The sequence below is a fragment of the Pelophylax lessonae genome (genome assembly GCF_965119305.1).
Source record: "Pelophylax lessonae genome assembly, chromosome: 13".
NCBI lineage: Eukaryota > Metazoa > Chordata > Amphibia > Anura > Ranidae > Pelophylax > Pelophylax lessonae.
In genome coordinates this window covers 154,726,307-154,745,493 of record NC_138780.1, presented here as the reverse complement: position 1 = coordinate 154,745,493, position 19,187 = coordinate 154,726,307, and the positions used below count along the sequence as shown (strand labels likewise).

The 19,187-nt window shown below is 42.8% G+C and overlaps 1 protein-coding gene across 2 annotated transcripts in view; it reads right to left on the bottom strand.

Moving 5' to 3' along the window:
* Positions 1–19,187, bottom strand: part of AKT1 (AKT serine/threonine kinase 1) — a 237,600-nt gene that overhangs the window by 48,990 nt on the left and 169,423 nt on the right. For both annotated transcript variants that reach the window (XM_082275278.1, XM_082275277.1), the window contains exons 8-10: positions 14,509–14,577; positions 12,077–12,202; positions 5,016–5,144 (exon numbers count right to left, since the gene is read on the bottom strand). In XM_082275278.1, the coding sequence (XP_082131404.1) occupies positions 5,016–5,144; positions 12,077–12,202; positions 14,509–14,577 (324 nt within the window). The remainder of the gene's footprint in view (positions 1–5,015; positions 5,145–12,076; positions 12,203–14,508; positions 14,578–19,187) is intronic.

The following is a 19,187-nucleotide window of genomic DNA, read 5'->3' as shown; positions in this document are numbered from 1 at the left end:
TGACTGCTTTCATTTTGTTGGGATGAAAATTATTGCAGGGGCATGGTTATTGGTTGCTTTTTGGATTGGCAGCATTGCCTCTGTTGCTGAAACTCTCCCACTTTAACCACTTAAGCCCCGGAAGATTTTACCCCCTTCCGGACCAGGGCCTATTTTGCGATTCAGCACTGCGTGAATTTAATGGACAATTGCGCGGTCGTACGACGCTGTACCTAAACAAATTTGACGTTCTTTTTTTCCCACAAACAGAGCTTTCTTTTGGTGGTACTTGATCACCTGTTGCAAAAATAACAATATTTTTCACATTTTTTTTTTATATGAAATTCCCCAATCAAAATTTTTTAACATTTTTGGCCAATTTGTTTTATCCTACATATGTTTGGTAAAAAAAAAAAAAAAAAAAAAAAAAGCGTATTTTGATTGGTTTGCGCAAAAGTTATCGCGTTTACTAACAAAGGGAAAGATTTTTGTCATTTTTGTTGTTTTTTTTTATAACGCGTAATGGCGGTGATCTGCGATTTTTTTTGCGGTACTGCGACATTGCGGCGGACAGATCGGACCCTTGACCGACATTTTTGACACTTTTGGGGTTACCAGTGACATTTCTACAGTAATCAGTGCTATACATATGCACTGTTACTGTAAAATTACACTGGCAGTGAAGGGGTTAACTTTTTTTTTGAGAGGGAGGGGTTATGTGTGTCCCTAGGGGTGTGATTCTAACTGTGATTGGCTGTGGCTTGAGGTGTACACTCCGATCTGTCCCTGGCTCACACAGTCACCTCCCCCCCCCCCCCACACGTCAGTAAGCACCAGGCATACATTAACCCCTCCCTCTCCAATAAAATTAACCCCTTCCCTGCCAGTGTCATTTTTACAGTAACAGTGCATATATATAGCACTGATTACTGCAGTAATGTCACTGGTACCCCCAAAAGTGTCAAAAATGTCAGTCAAGGGTCCGATCTGTCCGCCGCAATGTCGCAGTCCCGCAAAAAAAAAAAAAAAAAAAATCGCAGATCGCCGCCATTACGCGTTAAAAAAAAAAAACACCAAAAATGACAGAAATCTTTCCCTTTGTTAGTAAACGCAATAACTTTTGCGCAAACCAATCAAAATACGCTTATTGTGATTTTTTTTTTACCAAACATATGTAGCAGAAAACAAATTGGCCAAAAATTTTAAAAAATTTTGATTTTTACATTTTTTTTGGGGGGAATTTCATATATAAAAAATTTGAAAAATATTGTTGTTTTTTCAAAATTTACGCTCTTTTTTTGTTTATAGCACAAAAAGTAAAAATCGCACAGGTGATCAAATACCACCAAAAGAAAGCTCTGTTTGTGGGAAAAAAAGGACGTAAATTTCGTTTGGGTATGGCGTCGCACGACCGCGCAATTGTCAGTTAAAGTCGCACAGCGCCGAATCGCAAAAAGTGGCTCAGACGTAAGACAGCAAAATGCTCTAGTGGTAAAGTGGTTAAAGCAGGGTTGGGTTATAAAAAAATATCCCAAGCTTTGAACATCTCACAGAGCACTGTTCAATCCATCATCCGAAAATGGAAAAAGTTTATGACACAACTGCAAGCTTACCAAGACATGGCCGTCCACCTAAACTGACAGGCCGGGCAAGGAGAGCATTAATCAGAGAAGCAGGTAAGAGGCCCATGGTAACTCTGGAGGAGCTGCAGAGATCCACAGCCCAGGTGGGAGAATCTGTCCACAAAAAAACTACTAGTCCTGCACTCCACAAAATTATGGAAGAGTGACAAGAAGAAAGCCATTGTTGAAAGAAAGCCATAAAAGGTCCTGTTTGCAGTTTGCAAGCAGCCATGTGGGGGAGACTGCAAACATATGGAAGAAGGTGCTCTGGTCAGATGAGACCAAAATTGAACTTTTTGGCCTAATTAAAAATACGCTATTTGAGGCAGAAAACATTACACATTGCCCTGAACACACCATTCCCACCGTGAAGCATGGTGGTGGCAACACCATGTTGTGGAGATGCTTTTCTTTAGCAGGGACAGGGAAGCTGGTCAGAGTTGATAGGAAGATGGAAGGAGCCAAATATAGAGCTATCTTAGAAGAAAACCTGTTAGAGTATGCAAAAGACTTGAGACCTGAGGTTCACCTTCCAGCAGGACAACGACCCTAAACATACAGCCAGAGCTACAATGAAATGGTTTAGATCAGGGATATGCAAACTGTGGCCCTCCAGATGTTGCAGAACTAAAAGTCCCATGAGGCATAGCAAGACTGACAGCCACAAGCATGACACCCAGAGGCAGAGGCATGATGGGACTTGTAGTTTTGCAACAGCTGGAGAGCCACAGTTTGCATATCCCTGGTTTAGATCAAAGCATATTCAGGTGTTAGAATGGCCCAGTCACTAAGCCCCTATGGCCCCTTATTGCTTCTCCCCTCTTCACCCAGACACACCTGGGTGTAGTGATGGATGCAGGTTCCCCTATAGGGACAGATGTAAAGCATGTCTGATGATAGAGCCTTCCTTACTACACAACGTGGGTTAAAGGCTCCATTGCCTCATAGTTCAACCTATTGGGCTTTATTCGGGTAAGGTTGTGTACCTGTGATCGCACTCCCTAGCACACATACATTGTAGTGGGAGGTTTGCTGGATGTTGACCTTGCACTACTCAGAAAGTTTGAATGTTCTTCCAGTAGTTCATAATTACTGTTCTGGCTTTCATGACAGGTTTAGTGAGTTGGGATCCTCATAGTAAACCTAACCTGCTGGTTTGGACTTCAATAATCTCTATTGAACCTCACATTTGCTTGATTTGTTTATGCTACATGAGTGTGCGAGGATTGTTCACTGCTCTACTAAGTTTTTTCCTTCTTTTTACTCGTTTCCTAAACAAATAAAAACTATTCAAACAGAATGGCCCACTCAAAGTCCAGACCTAAATCCAACTGAGAATCTGTGGCAAGACTAGAAAATTGCTGTTTACAGACGCTCTCCATCCAATCTGACAGAGCTTGAGCTATTTTGCAAATAATGGGCAAAAAACTCACTCTCTAGATGTTCAAAGCTGGTAGAGACATCCCCAAAAAGACGTGTGGCTGTAATTGCAGCAAAAGGTGGTTCTACAAAGTATTGACTCAGGGGGGCTGAATACAAATATAAGCCACACTTTTCAGATATTTATTTGTAAAACATTTAGAAAACCATTTATCATTTTCCTTCCACTTCACAATTATGTGCCACTTTGTGTTGGTCTATCACATAAAATTCATTTACGTTTTTGATTGTAACATGACAAAATGTGGAAAATTTCAGGGGGTATGAATACTTTTTCAAGGCACTGCATGAGCAACTATTTTCAAGGATGAAGCACACAAAGGGCACAATTCGAACCAAAATATCGGATGAGCGCCTTGACATTTCATTGGGAATTGCCATTACATCCCTCCAACCTGATATTGATGAGTTTATCAAAAATGGTGTCAAATATCGCACTTGTTTTATGTTGCCCTCTTAAGACCCCGTTCACACTGGGGCGACGCTACTTCCCGGGGCGACCTGTGAAGTCGCGGAGCGCTGCTCGCACCGCGACCTCGGAGCGGCCGGCACGGACTTCATATCATTGAAGTCAATGCAGGTCGCTCCGGGTCACCCCAAGGAAGCTCCGGACCCTTTTTCTAAGTCGGAGCGACTTGTGTCGCTCCTATTAGAACGGGTCCTCAGCTTCTCTATGGAAGGCGACCTACGGCGACCTGTCAGGCGACCAGGTCGCCTGACAGGTCGCCCCAGTGTGAATGGGCTCCTATATTTTATATTTAACCACTTTACAACCGGAGGATTTTGCTGTCTTCCGTCCAGGCCACTTTTTGCGATTCGGCGCTGTGCGACTTCAACTGACAATTGCGCGGTCGTGCGACGCCGTACCCAAACGAAATTTACGTCCTTTTTTTCCCACAAACAGAGCTTTCTTTTGGTGGTATTTGATCACCTGTGCGATTTTTACTTTTTGCGCTATAAACAAAAAAAGAGCGTTTATTTTGAAAAAATAACAATATTTTTCACATTTTTTTATATGAAATTCCCCCCAAAAAAGATGTAAAAACCAATTTTTTTAAAAGTTTTTGGCCAATTTGTTTTATGCTACATATGTTTGGTAAAAAAAATCGCAATAAGCGTATTTTGATTGGTTTGCGCAAAAGTTATTGCGTTTACTAACAAAGGGAAAGATTTCTGTCATTTTTGGTGTTTTTTTTTAACGCGTAATGGCGGCGATCTGCGATTTTTTTTGCGGGACTGCGACATTGCGGCGGACAGACCGGACCCCTGACTGACATTTTTGACACTTTTGGGGGTACCAGTGACATTACTGCAGTAATCAGTGCTATATATATGCACTGTTACTGTAAAAATGACACTGGCAGGGAAGGGGTTAATTTAATTAGAGAGGGAGGGGTTAATGTATGCCTGGTGCTTACTGACGTGTAGGGGGGGAGGTGACTGTGTGATTCATGGACAGATCGGATGTCCAGCTATGCTGAACAGTCCGATCTGTCACTCCCTGTCACTATGGAGATATGTGTAAACACAGCGGGCGGATCTCCAGACTCGATCCCCGACGATCGGGTAAGAGCAGCGGCGATCGCCGCTGCTCCTCCCCTGGCCCGACTCCCGCTGTGAATGAAAACAGCGGGAGCGAGCCTCCGGCGGCGCGCAAGCGCCGCCCAGAAGGGGAGGAGTCAAGTCACGTTAATACTACGTGGCTGGACGGGAACGAGCCACTCTGCCGCAGTAGTATTACTGTGAGCGGTTGCAGAGTGGTTAAATTAATTTTTTTTTTTTTTCAGATAGGTACATTCTCAGATATTGTGAACTTGAGATCTGCCTGATTTTCTACTCATCAGCTATCTTTATGGTTAGTGTATTTTCTGTGCGGCCCAAGACAATTTCTTTCAATGTTGCCCAGGAAGGTAAAAATTTTGGACACACCTGCCACGGTTGTATTTTAAATGCAAATAAATGCTATCCACCTACTTCTGGAGCGAGGTATTCTGGGGTACCGCAGAACGTCTTCATAGTCGCCCCATCCTTTATGCCTTCTTTGCAGAGACCAAAATCTGTTATTTTTATGTGTCCATCTTTGTCCAGCATAAGATTTTCCAACTGAAACAGTAATAGAAAAGAAGTATATTAAAAAAAACCTGGAGAAATTCTCACCGTGTTACTTTGACATTCCACACACAATCTAACAGATGTTCCGCTCCCCCACCCATACCTCACATCTGTCTGGTGCGTTACCTCGGATAACCCCGCCAGTAAGTGCATAACAAAACACCAATTCACATCTCCTGTTCAAAGTGCTTCCAATGAGGGAGGGGGGCGAGGGCTTTATTTATAGCACAAGACAGGTAAATGGAGCACTTCCACCGAATCTCATTACACATACAGTTTGACTTCAGTGTTTTGTAAACACGCCACACCAGTACAAAACATTGGCCTAAAATCCTGCAATGGATGCCAAAAAAACGATGAATAAAGGTCAGTCTTAAAGACTTTCTAAGGGATGCCTGTCTGCACTGCTGTCATCGGTTATCCTTAAAGGGCAAACCCAACATTTCCTTTAACAATGCAAGCATTGCAAGGTTTAGAACTGTGTTCAATAACGCATTCACTTTAACTGAACCTTTTTCTGAACCCTCTCTTCTTGTGCTAGCATTCCAGTCTGGTCTAAATACTGCTTTGTTTACATTCAGCCTGTCTGCAGTCTGCACATTATCTCAAGACTAAAGGTGTGAATACACGATTGAATTGTGAAAGAAAATAGGTGCGCAATCCTAAAGTGATGAAAAGTGAAGTGAAAGCAGCACTGAAAATTAAATTAAACGTGAAAGGATGGCAATATAGAAAACATTACCAAAGTGCGCTAAACAAATAATGAACCAAGTGTTCAAAAGTACATAGATGGTGTCCGGGTTAATACCAAAATCATATGCATTCAATCCAAACAAAAGTGCAAAAACTGTAAAAAAGTCTTTCTTTTCAAATTGGAGTGAAGGTGAGGGAGTGTTGGGAGGTGGGTGGGGCCTCGTCCCAAAAAATGATCCAAAGTGATTCTCAGTGGCCTGATATACACATGTGGACACCCAGTGTTAGGAGTGGACTCTTACCACAATGTGGAGAGATGTGAGCATGTGCTATGTTGTGTCCAGAAGTCCCAACTGATCAAGCTGGCAGGGATGGCTCTCGGAATGGGCCGGAACAATCAGCTGCTTCCAAAGTGGGGAGGGATCTGTAGGCTTCCAAGCAGGGGGAGATGCCAAGACAGAGCCAAGACAGAGCAAACCCAAACTCCAATCCCAGAAGCTGACTTGTTAGTGGAAACGCGTCGGGGGGAGCCAGCCGTGCGGTCATAGGTCCCGGTTTGTACTGCAGACATCTGCGACCGCCCTGTATTTGCTGTCTGTTCGTCCGGATTGTGTAAGTGTATCTTCATTCAGTTCATCAATAAAGTCGAAGGTAATGCACTATAGTCCTCTTCTTTTCTCTGGGTTTGCTCTGTCTTGGCATCTCCCCCTGCTTGGAAGCCTACAGATCCCTCCCCACTTTGGAAGCAGCTGATTGTTCCGGCCCATTCCGAGAGCCATCCCTGCCAGCTTGATCAGTTGGGACTTCTGGACACAACATAGCACATGCTCACATCTCTCCACATTGTGGTAAGAGTCCACTCCTAACACTGGGTGTCCACATGTGTATATCAGGCCACTGAGAATCACTTTGGATCATTTTTTGGGACGAGGCCCCACCCACCTCCCAACACTCCCTCACCTTCACTCCAATTTGAAAAGAAAGACTTTTTTACAGTTTTTGCACTTTTGTTTGGATTGAATGCATATGATTTTGGTATTAACCCGGACACCATCCATGTACTTTTGAACACTTGGTTCATTATTTGTTTAGCGCACTTTGGTAATGTTTTCTATATTGCCATCCTTTCTCGTGAATACACGATTAGAATATCGCCCGATTATTCGACCACCGACTTTTGAAAAAGTATTTGTCGGTCGAAAACGTTGCCAACATACACGGTCCGAATATCGCCCGACCGTTGCCCGCCGACCATCGAAACAGTGTTCGACGGTCGAAAACATTGCCAACATTAACGATCCAAAAAAAAAACCCGTCACAGACCAATCGATTACATACGTAGTCCTCACGTTTCACGTTTAAGCGGAAGTGATGTAATGTGCGTGTGACCTTAAAGCCACACCCTTCCTCCTAGCACCAACGACCGCCTAGCACGAAGGAGCGTGGGACCGACATTAAACCGCATAATTTAATACAGCCGTGTGTATATATACAGTAAACCCCCCTCCATTGCGGGGGTTACGTTCCGGACCCAGCCGCGAAAAGTGAAAATCCGCGAAATAGAAAAACCCTATTAAAATGCATTGTAGGCATGTTTTTTTTTTTTACTGTCACTGTATGTGTAAAAGCATTTGAAGGTCTTTAAACACACTTTTAAAACAATAGAAACTCATTTAAACACATAAAAGATACTGAGAGACATAGCAAGAGCTATGGAAAACACAGAAATATTTCATTTTTAATGATTTATATAGTAAAATAACAAAAAAAAAAAAAAATGCAATATACCGGGACCGCAAAAACTGAACCGCAATGGAGCGGGGGTTTACTGTATGTATATATATATATATATATATATATATATATATATATATATATATATATATATATATATATCTCTATATCACCAACGTGCGTTCCTCAGGTAGTGTTCGTGTTCAGGAACGGGCGATCGATATTGAATATGGATGAGGCCCAGAATGCCAAAATTTGCATCACTGCACTTGGTGTTTTAGCCATCCATAGACACCAAAAAAAAAAGAGCACAAGAAAGCAAAGAATTTGGACCAAAAAATGGCTGCAGAACCGTGATCAATATTCTCATATAGAATTGATTAGAGAGCTAAAGGAGAACAATCCCGATGACTACAGGAACTACCTCAGGATGTCTGATGCTTGTTTTCAACAATTATTATCTGTGATTGGTCCCCATATCAGAAAACAAGACACAGTTATGAGGGACTCCATCACTGCTGAGCAGAGACTTATTGCCACTCTGAGGTTCCTAGCCACTGGAAGAATATGTATATTCTTCTGGAAGAACATATATATTCCATATATGGCCAATTTGCACTGTTTGGCAACCTGTTATTTGTGGTGTATGTTTTGTCTCCATTGGCACTATGCGAACATCTGTCAAAGATCTTTTTGTATTATTTATACAAAACCCACATCTTTATGTTTTTTTGGGATATATATATTTTTTACGTTACAAAATCAATAAAAAAAAAAAAAATCAATAAAAAAATTTGTTAACGCATTTATGGTGTCTTCTTTCGATTTCTTTGGGAATTTATCATGCATTTAATATATATCAGACAGTGTTGAATAATGCTTTATTTTAAAGTCCTTTACTATTTAGATAGGGAATACATTAACAATAGATTTGTTTAAAACATACATGGCAAATGTCTATTTGACATTCCATGATATATTTTGACTGAGAGGCCTTCTTTAGCTTTTTTCATTCGTGTTTACGAAACTTCTTGAACTTGTACAATACTTCCAGGTCAACAAACATTTCCGGGAAAATATTTTCGGGCATGCGTGATGAGGTTATACAGATTTAAACTGAACGACCTCAACACCAATGTATAGAATATCGTTCTTTCCCAAACGAGACGACAGAATTTTTCGTGTTTTTCAAACGGTATTTTTCGTTCTCAATATCGACATCGCTCATTGATGGCTGGGCATTAACGAGTAGAATATCAGCCGATCGCTCGCTGAATGGAAATTTTCGGCCGATTTTCTTATCGTGTATTCCAGCCATTAGGCTGACCATAAATTAAAGGAGAAGTACAGCGCCACTAAATCAGATAACTAGCTAAAAACTTGCAGAGGTAAACCAGAGTCCATGAGTCCATGTGGAGAAAAAGTAACAGATGTGGAAAATATGGCCGTAGATCCAACATTAGGCTGACCATAGACGGAGCAAATTTCTTTCCTGAAATTCCTCCCCATCAACATAGACGACAGTGTTGACAAGGGAATCCCTCCCACCGAGCCATTGTATTCTCCCGACGGGAGGGGGGTTGACGCCATGAGAAGACTAGCTATAACAGCCGCTTGCAATCATCACAGGTAAAATCCGTCAGACTGGCTGTACCAAAGGTGATTGATCAATAAACTTGGGTACACGCAGCCTGCCCATACATGGTTCGAATCTCAGGCCAGTTCCTGCTGTACTGACAGAGATTCGAACTGTCTATGGCCGGCTTAAGACTGATAAGAAAGGCAGCTGCTCCATTTTTTTTCTTCCTCCAGTAGATGCCATGATGGATATGGCGTAACACGTAGAGGTACCAAGCGGTGGGCAGGTTTGACGTTACATATGTGATCCTGTGTGACTTCTACTGTAGGTCGTTCTAGTCCCACTCAGACGGGGACTTTTTTTATCTGTTTTTGTGCATTAGGGATGAGACTTACTTTATAATCCAAACCCTTATCCCCCCCCCCCCCCCCCACACCTCTTTTCCTTTTTCTTACACAATTGGCTAGCTGGGATCAGATGGGATGGAGGATGGAGCAGTCAGATCCGTTTCACCAGTGATTACACAAGTGCAGGGCAGCAATCACCAGCATTAATGGCTTACATCGTGAAACAAGTATTTGGAAGAAATTATTTTTCTTTGTTGTTCCTTTTGCTGGCTGAGAGGCTGCAGTAAAAGCTGATCTGTGTGAGTTCTCTGTGAGAACAGCACCAGAGTTTACATGATTGTGTCATCTCTGAGCCCGAATCTCAGGAATTAGATGCCTACTCTAGATCAGACTCTCTCAACTTTTTCAACACAGAGGTACCCTTAAAATAACTTTCTGGTTTCAGAAAACCCCTGCTAATATTTACTATGTCTACAAATCCTGATACATTAGTGTGATTAGGTCAGTGGGAAGAATGCACTTACACTTGTTGTCATTGGGAAGAATGACCCCCTTACAGATCGCTAAGATGATCACTAGTGTCAGTGGGAGCTTATCTGACAGTCAGAAACGACTCAAGGAACCCCTAGCAACCTCTGGAGGAACCCCAGGGTTCCATGGAATCCTGGTTAAGAAACCCTGCTCTAGATGATGCCAGAATAAATATGGCACTGCCCTTCATTAAAAAACAAAAAACAAACAAGGACATGGTGGAAGGGAGAGAAGTTGATATGATCCCAGAGAGTGTTAATGAAATGAATACCTCTAAGTATTGGAGCTCATTTACACTTGCGTTGATCTCTGAAAAATGATCTGCAGTGTATCACTTTTCAAACAGGATACCGTCACCTTGGAAATGCTTGTTTTCTTTTTTTGACAGACAAATGCAGTTTTTGAATGAGAATTCCACAACACAACAACAAGCCTAGTAATTGGCTCACAGTACAAAAAAAGTGGAGAACTCCCCAACTAGCCTTTGCAGTAAGGTGCACATGGAAGGGCAATGCACATTTCCAACAGATACAAATTTCCCAGTATACTTACCAGCCAGCCTGCAAAAAACAACAGAGTCTGGGAGTTCCGTGCGTCCCTGTGCCTTTGAGGAGGGATGGGCTCCCTCCAAGCACACCTGCCCTTAGTCTATCCACTGCTATATGTGCTCCAATTTGGGAGACTCGTAGAGTTAGGACCTCAGTACTCAGAAGTGTGACATAGGAACTGGGGCTTATGCATATATTTGCAAATATGTGCAAACAAAACCCTCAATTTTTAATGTGAATTGTTATACAGGGTCAATAAGTTTTTTTTTTGCAGGCTGGCTGGTAAATGTGTTGGGAAGTTTGTATTTGTTAGAGATGCGTCTCATGATTGTGGCGCATTTAATGTCACTACTTTCCACTGAAAACAACAGGGGGTATAACTTTTGCCATGGCATATGTGCAACCCTGTCCGGGGACCTCTACAGCTTATTGGTGATGTGAGAGGCATTAAAACTGCAGCTCAACTGCCTATTTTTACTGCTCCTCGACTGCAAGTGTAAATTAGGCCTTATGCACAATGAAAATTGTATCTGATGCTAGGTCCTGTTGAACTGAACAATAAAAGTGGCAACCACCCCAATCTATAACTGGCCTTTGCAGTAAGGTGCACGTGAAAGGGCAACACGCATCACAAAAGATTTTCTAGCTCACTCACAGACCAGCCTGCAAAACAACGAAATTGTCATGTTCAACAGTTTAAAACAGAGGATTTTGTTGGCACACATTTCTAAATATATGCATAAGCCACAGTGCCCACGCCAAGGAGCCTCTTTATATACTGTGGTCCCAATGCTAAATTTCCAGAGCCCCCATAGTAGGAACACATGCAAGTATGGATAGATTAAGGGCAGGTGTGCCTGGAGGGAGCCCACCTTTTCTTAAAGGCACAGGGAAGCGTGCGATGCCCAGAAAGAGCACAATAGCAGCAAAGGCATCCCGTGCCTTTAGGGACGGGGTAGGCTCCCTCCAGGCACACCTGCCCTCAATCTATCCATTCTCATATGTGTTCCAACTATGGAGGCTCTGGAAATTTAGAGTTAGGACCGCAGTATATACAGAAGTCTCTTGGCATGGCCACTGTGGCTTACGCATCAAATTTTCTAATGTGTGCAAACAAAACCCTCTGTTTTTAACGTAAACTGTTAAGACAGGACAATTCAGTTATTTTGCAGGCTGGTCTGTAAGTGTGCTGTGAAATCATTTGCTTTTAATAGGTCCTGTTGAAACATGAAATTAGTGGCTACACAGGCAGCACATATGGTGCTGCTTTGTGGTGTAACACATTATGTGTCCTGTAGGATCCAATGGTGCCCCAGCAATTTGTGCTAAACTCTCCCTTCTGGTCCTCGAGTCCATTAGGCCCTAGCCTCTAGCCAGCAAGGTGCCTAATCAGATTCTGAACATTGCTGTATCTGACAGATCTACGATGGAAAAGGGTCTGACATAACACAGAATGCGACCAAAACAAAGCCAAACAAGACATCGAGTTACCTTTAAATCTCTGTAAACTACATTTTTCTCCGAGTGAAGATAATCTAACGCAGAGACAATTTCTGCTCCATAAAACCGGGCTCGATCTTCAGAAAATATACGTTCTCTTGATAGATGAAAGAATAACTAAAAAAAATAAATACTTTATTAGTAATGCATTCATTCGAAACCTACATAAATGCAAACAACTATTAGAAAAAAAAAATAAAAATCAAAACTTTTGGTTCTAAACTAAAATTAAAAATGACTTTAAACAAGATATATATTACATACATAGCCATCTAATAAATTTATACGGATACATTTTTTCTGCAGTTTAAGCTTAAGTGCCAGATTGCTAATAATTTTTTTTATATATATGTGTGAATGAGATCTGCTGGATATTAAATATTCCTACCACCCGATGTTAGGGGTTTAAAATCCTGGTTTCTATGTATAGTTTGTAATTATATATGTATATGGGCCAGCCATATTTGCTCACTACACATGTAGGTTCTGCTTCCTACTTATTAATGCTACAGGGCATGTGTGCATTGCTGATCTTCATCTCCCCGAGGGTCCACTTCAGAGTATCTGTCTAAATCTGTTGAAAATAGAAACCCTGCAGTTCCTAACGATGTGAAACATGTATGATGCTCCTGGTAGCATAAAGATCATGTGATCAAGGCTGCCTAGGCTTTGAGTCACAGGAGGTGGCTTAGGATTGACTTTTTTGTCATGGTAAAAATCTGCTGTTTTTTTTCCCTTTTGTCTGTATTTATCATTGAGTGCTTATTAACACTCACATTTAAATGTATAGTTACATGGGCTGCAGGAAGGAAATGTGCTCAATTCTTCCATCAACACAGACAGTATTGATGCAGAAACCCCTCCTGCTGGGCCATTGCCTTCTCCCGGCAGGGTGGAAGTCGTCCCTGTCCGGAGAAGACTGATTATTGCTAGCGGCTATAGCAGTCGCTTCAAAATATCGCAAGCGAATCTGGCAGGCTAGCTGTACCCAAGTTGACTGATCAGCTTGGTACATCCAGCCTGCCCAATAATGGTTTGAATCTTACACAGGACAGGGCTCTGCCTATGTAAACAAGGCAGAGCCCTGTCCTGTCAGCTGGGAAGTAATGGATTTTCTTTCCCTGCAAAGCAGAGATTAAATTCTATCACTTGCCTTAGTAAAACCACCACACACAGTACACCAAAACAATGGCTAGGCACACATTTAACCCTTTGATTGTCCTAGATGTTTAACTTCTTCCTAGCCAGTGTTATTAGTACAGTGACAGTGCATATTTTTAGCACTGTATTAGTGTTACTGGTTCCCATAAAGTGTCAAAAGTGTCAGTGTCTGAATGTCAACCGCAAAATCGCAGTCCCGCTAAAAGTCGCTGAACACTGCCATTACTAGTAAAAAAAAAAAATAACAATTCCAGTATATACAGTATCCCATAGTATGTAGATGATATAACTTTTGTGCAAACCAATCAATACACATTGGCCTAAATTTATAAGGAAATTCGATTTTATTACATTTTTTATTGAATATGATTTATACCAGAAAGTAAAAAAAATATATATATTATATTTTTTTTTTAATTGTTTTTTTGTTTATAGTGAAAAACAAAAGGCAGAGGTGATCAAATATCACCAAAAGGAAGCTCTATTTGTGGGGAAAAAGGAAATACATTTTGTTTGGGTATAGCATTGCACGACCACACAGCTGTCAGTTCAAGTTAAGCAATATTACAAAAAATGGCCTGGTCATAAAAGGGGGTAAGTCCGCCGGAGGTCAAGTGGTTAAAGAAAGAAAAGCTAATTTGTATTTATTTTTTAAATTAAAAATACAATTTTAAATTAAAAAAGATAGGAAAAGTTGAATTCTAGCCAAACATTAAAAGCACACCTGAAATACCTTAAAGTGATATTAAACCCAAAAGAAAACATTATATTGCAGTTTACCAATTCTTCTGTGGCGGCTGCATTCATTTTCATTTCTAGGCTCTCTTTTATTTTCACCTGGTGATCTGGCCAGTAAGTCTGTTATTCCCAACCTGAAGCTGAGGGTGCTTTAAAGGCTTTAACAAAGCTGCTTGAAGCTGGCTGAAAGCTTTGCAAATGCTTGTAAAAGCTAACTGCACACAGAAAGCTGGTGCCCATGTATAGAGGGCCTTACTGTGCCCATGTTGGATGGTCCTATTTGGCATTGGAACGTCACTAGGCTTGACAATGAAGAAATTAATGTCAGGTTCAATAGGTACAGAAGAAGAATTTCTGGCTGAAATTGTATTAGTAAATGGGTCAGATTTACCAACTGGCACAGTAGGCTTGTGCCTATAAGCAGAACAGGCACAGAGGCAGGCACAGGCACAGAGGCAGCCTCTCCCTTAGCAGACACTGACCATCCTAAATAATAATTCCCCATATGAAATCTCAGTACTTACCTCTCCTCCATTTGCATATTCCATAACAAAACATAAGCGATCGTGAGTCTGAAAGGAATATTTTAATGCCTAGCAGGAAGAAAAGAAAACAAGAAAGGTATGTTAGCTGTATATAGACTTTGCTTAGTAATTCTCCATTAGAAGATCAATATACAGCGCAAAAAATCCAGGAACATTGGCCGATGTGTCATACTTTACTAGGTCTGTATTCCCTTCATTTGCCAATTAGGTTTTTTTATTGTTGCTTATGTATCTGTTAGGGAGATCCCCCCTCCTGTGTATAATTATCACTGAGAGTGAAAGAATATCCCAAATGTTGGGTCATCATCAGAACAGGAAGAAATATGAATCTTTCCAAGGAGAACACTAGTTCTGGTGACAACCAGGGCTTTCCTCACTTTTAAGGGATTTCCTCTTACTTCCTGTTGTGGCTATGAGACAGGAAGTAAAGGAAAAAAATACAATTTTTGAATTACCGTAAAATCCATTTCTCTGATGTTCATTGACAGACACAGCTCCTGATATTCATAACCATTGGGTTATACTGCCCCCTAGAGGAGTAGGACACTAGGCAGAAAAAGACATCTGGCTACACACATGGGCAGTCCCAGGGGGTATAACTCCTTCTCTCTGCTATAGCCACTCAGTTTTGTTACAAGCAGTGTCAGGAGAATTATAACTCCGCAGAGGGGTGGGTCCGGTGTCCGTCAAGGAACATCAGAGAAATAGATTTTACGGTAATTCAAAAATCCTATTTTCTCTTTCGTTCATTGACGGACACAGCTCCTGATATTCATAACCATTGGGACGTCCAAAAGCAGTGTTAAACATGAGGGGTGGGAAGAACAAAAAACACCCAAGGCTAAACATTAGCCAACCTGGCAGCAGGAGCTCAACCAAACATCTGGAGCCCACCTGAAAACAACACACCTTCAAAGAGGATCAGGTCCTCTAAACAGCAGCCTGCAAAACCTTGTGGCCAAAAGAAGCACCCGCAGATGCAAACCCATCCACTTTATAGAATTTTGTGAAAGTGTGCACCGACGATCAGGTGGCCGCCTAGCAAACCTGCGTCACTGACTCCTGATGACGGAATTTCTAGGAGGCACGAAGTGCCCTGGTAGAGTGTGCCTTGACAGGGAAAGGAGGAACCTGACCCCCGATAGAATCTGTTTGATTCTTCTGGAAATGTTCACAGAGGAAGCAGACAACCCTTTGAGGTCCATCCAATGTCTTCATTCAAATGAAAATCAGAGACAACCTTTGTAAGAACGGACGGACAGCGGCGAAAAACTACCTTATTCCAGTGAATCAGGGATGGACGACAGGATAATGCTGCCAGTAGAGGTGATAGCCACTTAAAAGGTTTCCTTCTGGGACAGCGTAAGCAGGGGAATCTCCTGAATATTTTCAAAGGGAGGCTTCTGTAGAGCTGAAAACACCAAATTAAGATCCCAAGGTGGCAACAGAGCCTGGACTGAAAGAACCAAATATCGGACACCCTGACGAAAGGTACGCACCAGGGAGTGTGTGGCCAAAGGTCGCTAGAAGAAGACCACCAAAGCTGACACCTGACCCTTGATGGTACTTCAGGCCAATTTCTGTTCAACCCCCCTCCATTAAAAGGAAAGTCAAGATCTGAGCCACCAAGAAGGAGCAAGGAAGAACCCCAACACGCAATGTACGTCTTCCACGTACGATGGTGGGTCTTCCTACAGGTAGATTTCCTAGCTTTCAACAGTGTAGGAATCGCTGACTATTCTTCAGCACCTGGCGTTCAACAGCCATGCCGTCGAAGCCAGCAACAATAAAGTAGGATGGAAGATTGGTCCTTGGGACAGCAGATCCTCCCGAGAGGAAGCTTCCAATGAACGTTGGCGAGCAGCCGCACCAGATTGGCGAACCAAGCCCAGCAAGGCCAGTCTAGAGCCACTAAGATGACCGGAACCCCTTCTGCCTCGATCCTGCGTAGAAGTCTTGGCAGAAGCTTGAGAGGAGGGAAGGTGTAAATCAGGCGATACTGACCCCACGGGGCCACCAGAGAGTCTGTGGCATCTGCCAGAGGATCCCTTGACCGAGCCACAAACCTCTGCACCTTTCTGTTGAGCTGAGACACCAAAAGATCCACCTTGGGGGTGCCCAACTGAAGACACAGCTGATGAAACACCTCCGGATGAAGGGCCACTCCCCGTGGTCCAACACCAGCTGACTGAGGTAATCCACCTGCCGATTTTCCACCCTGGGAAAGTGTACGGCGGAGAGGGCTGTAATGAACTGTTCTTCAGGTTATGGCCGGCATCCGTGGTGACCCCTGTCCAATACAAGGGGAGGAAAGATTTTCCCAGCCAAAGAACAAAGCCTCTAGACCAGCTGGTCTCCCAGCTCAGCAAAGGCAGGGGGGAGCTACTCCCCCCTCCAGGTTATGGCATAAAAAAGCCCAGCCCACTCGGTCAGAGTCTGACACCCAGGGCAATGGTAAATATCAGCCTCAGTGCCAAACCAGCCAGGGTGTATACAGTGGGTACGGAAAGTATTCAGACCCCCTTAAATTTTTCACTCTGTTATATTGCAGCCATTTGCTAAAATCATTTAAGTTCATTCTTCTTCCTCATGAATGTACACATAGCACCCCATACTGACAGAAAAACACAGAATTGTTGACATTGTTGCAGATTTATTAAAAAAGAAAAACTGAAATATCACATGGTCCTAAGTATTCAGACCCTTTGCTGTGACACTCATATATTTAACTCAGGTGCTTTCCATTTCTTCTGATCATCCTTGAGATGGTTCTACACCTTCATTTGAGTCCAGCTGTGTTTGATTATACTGATTGGACTTGATTAGGAAAGCCACACACCTGTCTATACAAGACCTTCCAGATCACAATGCATGTCAGAGCAAATGAGAATCATGAGGTCAAAGGAACTGCCTGAAGAGCTCAGAGACAGAATTGTGGCAAGGCACAGATCTGGCCAAGGTTACAAAAAGATTTCTGCTGCACTTAAGGTTCCTAAGAGCACAGTGGCCTCCATAATCCTCAAATGGAAGACGTTTGGGACGACCAGAACCCTTCCTAGAGCTGGCCGTCCGGCCAAACTGAGCTATCGGGGGAGAAGAGCCTTGGTGAGAGAGGTAAAGAAGAACCCAAAGATCACTGTGGCTGAGCTCCAGAGATGCAGTCAGGAGATGGGAGAAAGTTGTAGAAAGTCAACCATCACTGCAGCCCTCCACCAGTCGGGGGTTTATGGCAGAGTGGCCCGACGGAAGCCTCTCCTCAATGTAAGACACATGAAAGCCCGCATGGAGTTTGCTAAAAAAAACACCTGAAGGACTCCAAGATGATGAGAAATAAGATTCTCTGGTCTGATGAGTGCAAAATAGAACTTTTTGGCCTTAATTCTAAGCGGTATGTGTGGAGAAAACCAGGCACTGCTCATCACCTGTCCAATACAGTCCCAACAGTGAAGCATGGCGGTGGCAGCATCATGCTGTGGGGGTGTTTTTCAGCTGCAGAGACAGGACGACTGGTTGCAATCAAGGGAAAGATGAATGCGGCCAAGTACAGAGATATCCTGGACAAAAACCTTCTCCAGAGTGCTCTGGACCTAGACTGGGCCGAAGGTTTACCTTCCAACAAGACAATGACCCTAAGCACACAGCTAAAACAACGAAGGAGTGGCTTCACAACAACTCCGTGACTGTTCTTGAATGGCCCAGCCAGAGCCCTGACTTAAACCCAATTGAGCATCTCTGGAGAGACCTAAAAATGGCTGTCCACCAACGTTTACCATCCAACCTGACAGAACTGGAGAGGATCTGCAAGGAGGAATGGCAGAGGATCCCCAAATCCAGGTGTGAAAGACTTGTTGCATCTTTCCCAAAAAGACTCCTGGCTGTATTAGATCAAAAGGGGGCTTCTACTAAATACTGAGCAAAGGGTCTGAATACTTAGGACCATGTGATATTTCAGTTTTTCTTTTTTAATAAATCTGCAACAATGTCAACAATTCTGTGTTTTTCTGTCAGTATGGGGTGCTATGTGTACATTCATGAGGAAGAAGAATGAACTTAAATGATTTTAGCAAATGGCTGCAATATAACAAAGAGTGAAAAATTTAAGGGGGTCTGAATACTTTCCGTACCCACTGTATATTGTGGGCCACAGCCTCCGCCTTCCTGCCAGCCCCCGCCTTCCTGTCAGCCCCGTCCTTAAAAGGCCGGGGACACTTCAACCAGAATCATGGTTGCCTTGTTTATTCTGGAAACCAGAGGGTCCACCACCGGTGGAAGAGTCCACTTCTTAATAACAGACTCCTCATAGGGATACGCCCAGCAACTCGCTCAGTTATGACTAAGCAAATTTAGTTAGTGAAACGCGTTAATTGTTCCTGTTCATGTGTTCTTGATGCTTGTCACGATTGAACATTAATCAATAAAGTCCGTTTTATCTTCATCTCGGAGTGTGGTCTACTTTTCCCCGATTGTTGGATGTTGCTTGGGTTGCGGACCGGACATGCAACCGATGCTTGAGGATCCTATTGCCCACACCTGAGCGGCAGCAGCTCTATGTGTTTCTTACTCGCTTAGGGCCCCCAAGGGGACGCTTTGGTCATCCCCACTCTTCAGTGACGTTTCTGTCAAAATAGGAGGGAAAAGGGAACTCCTTTGCCACTCTG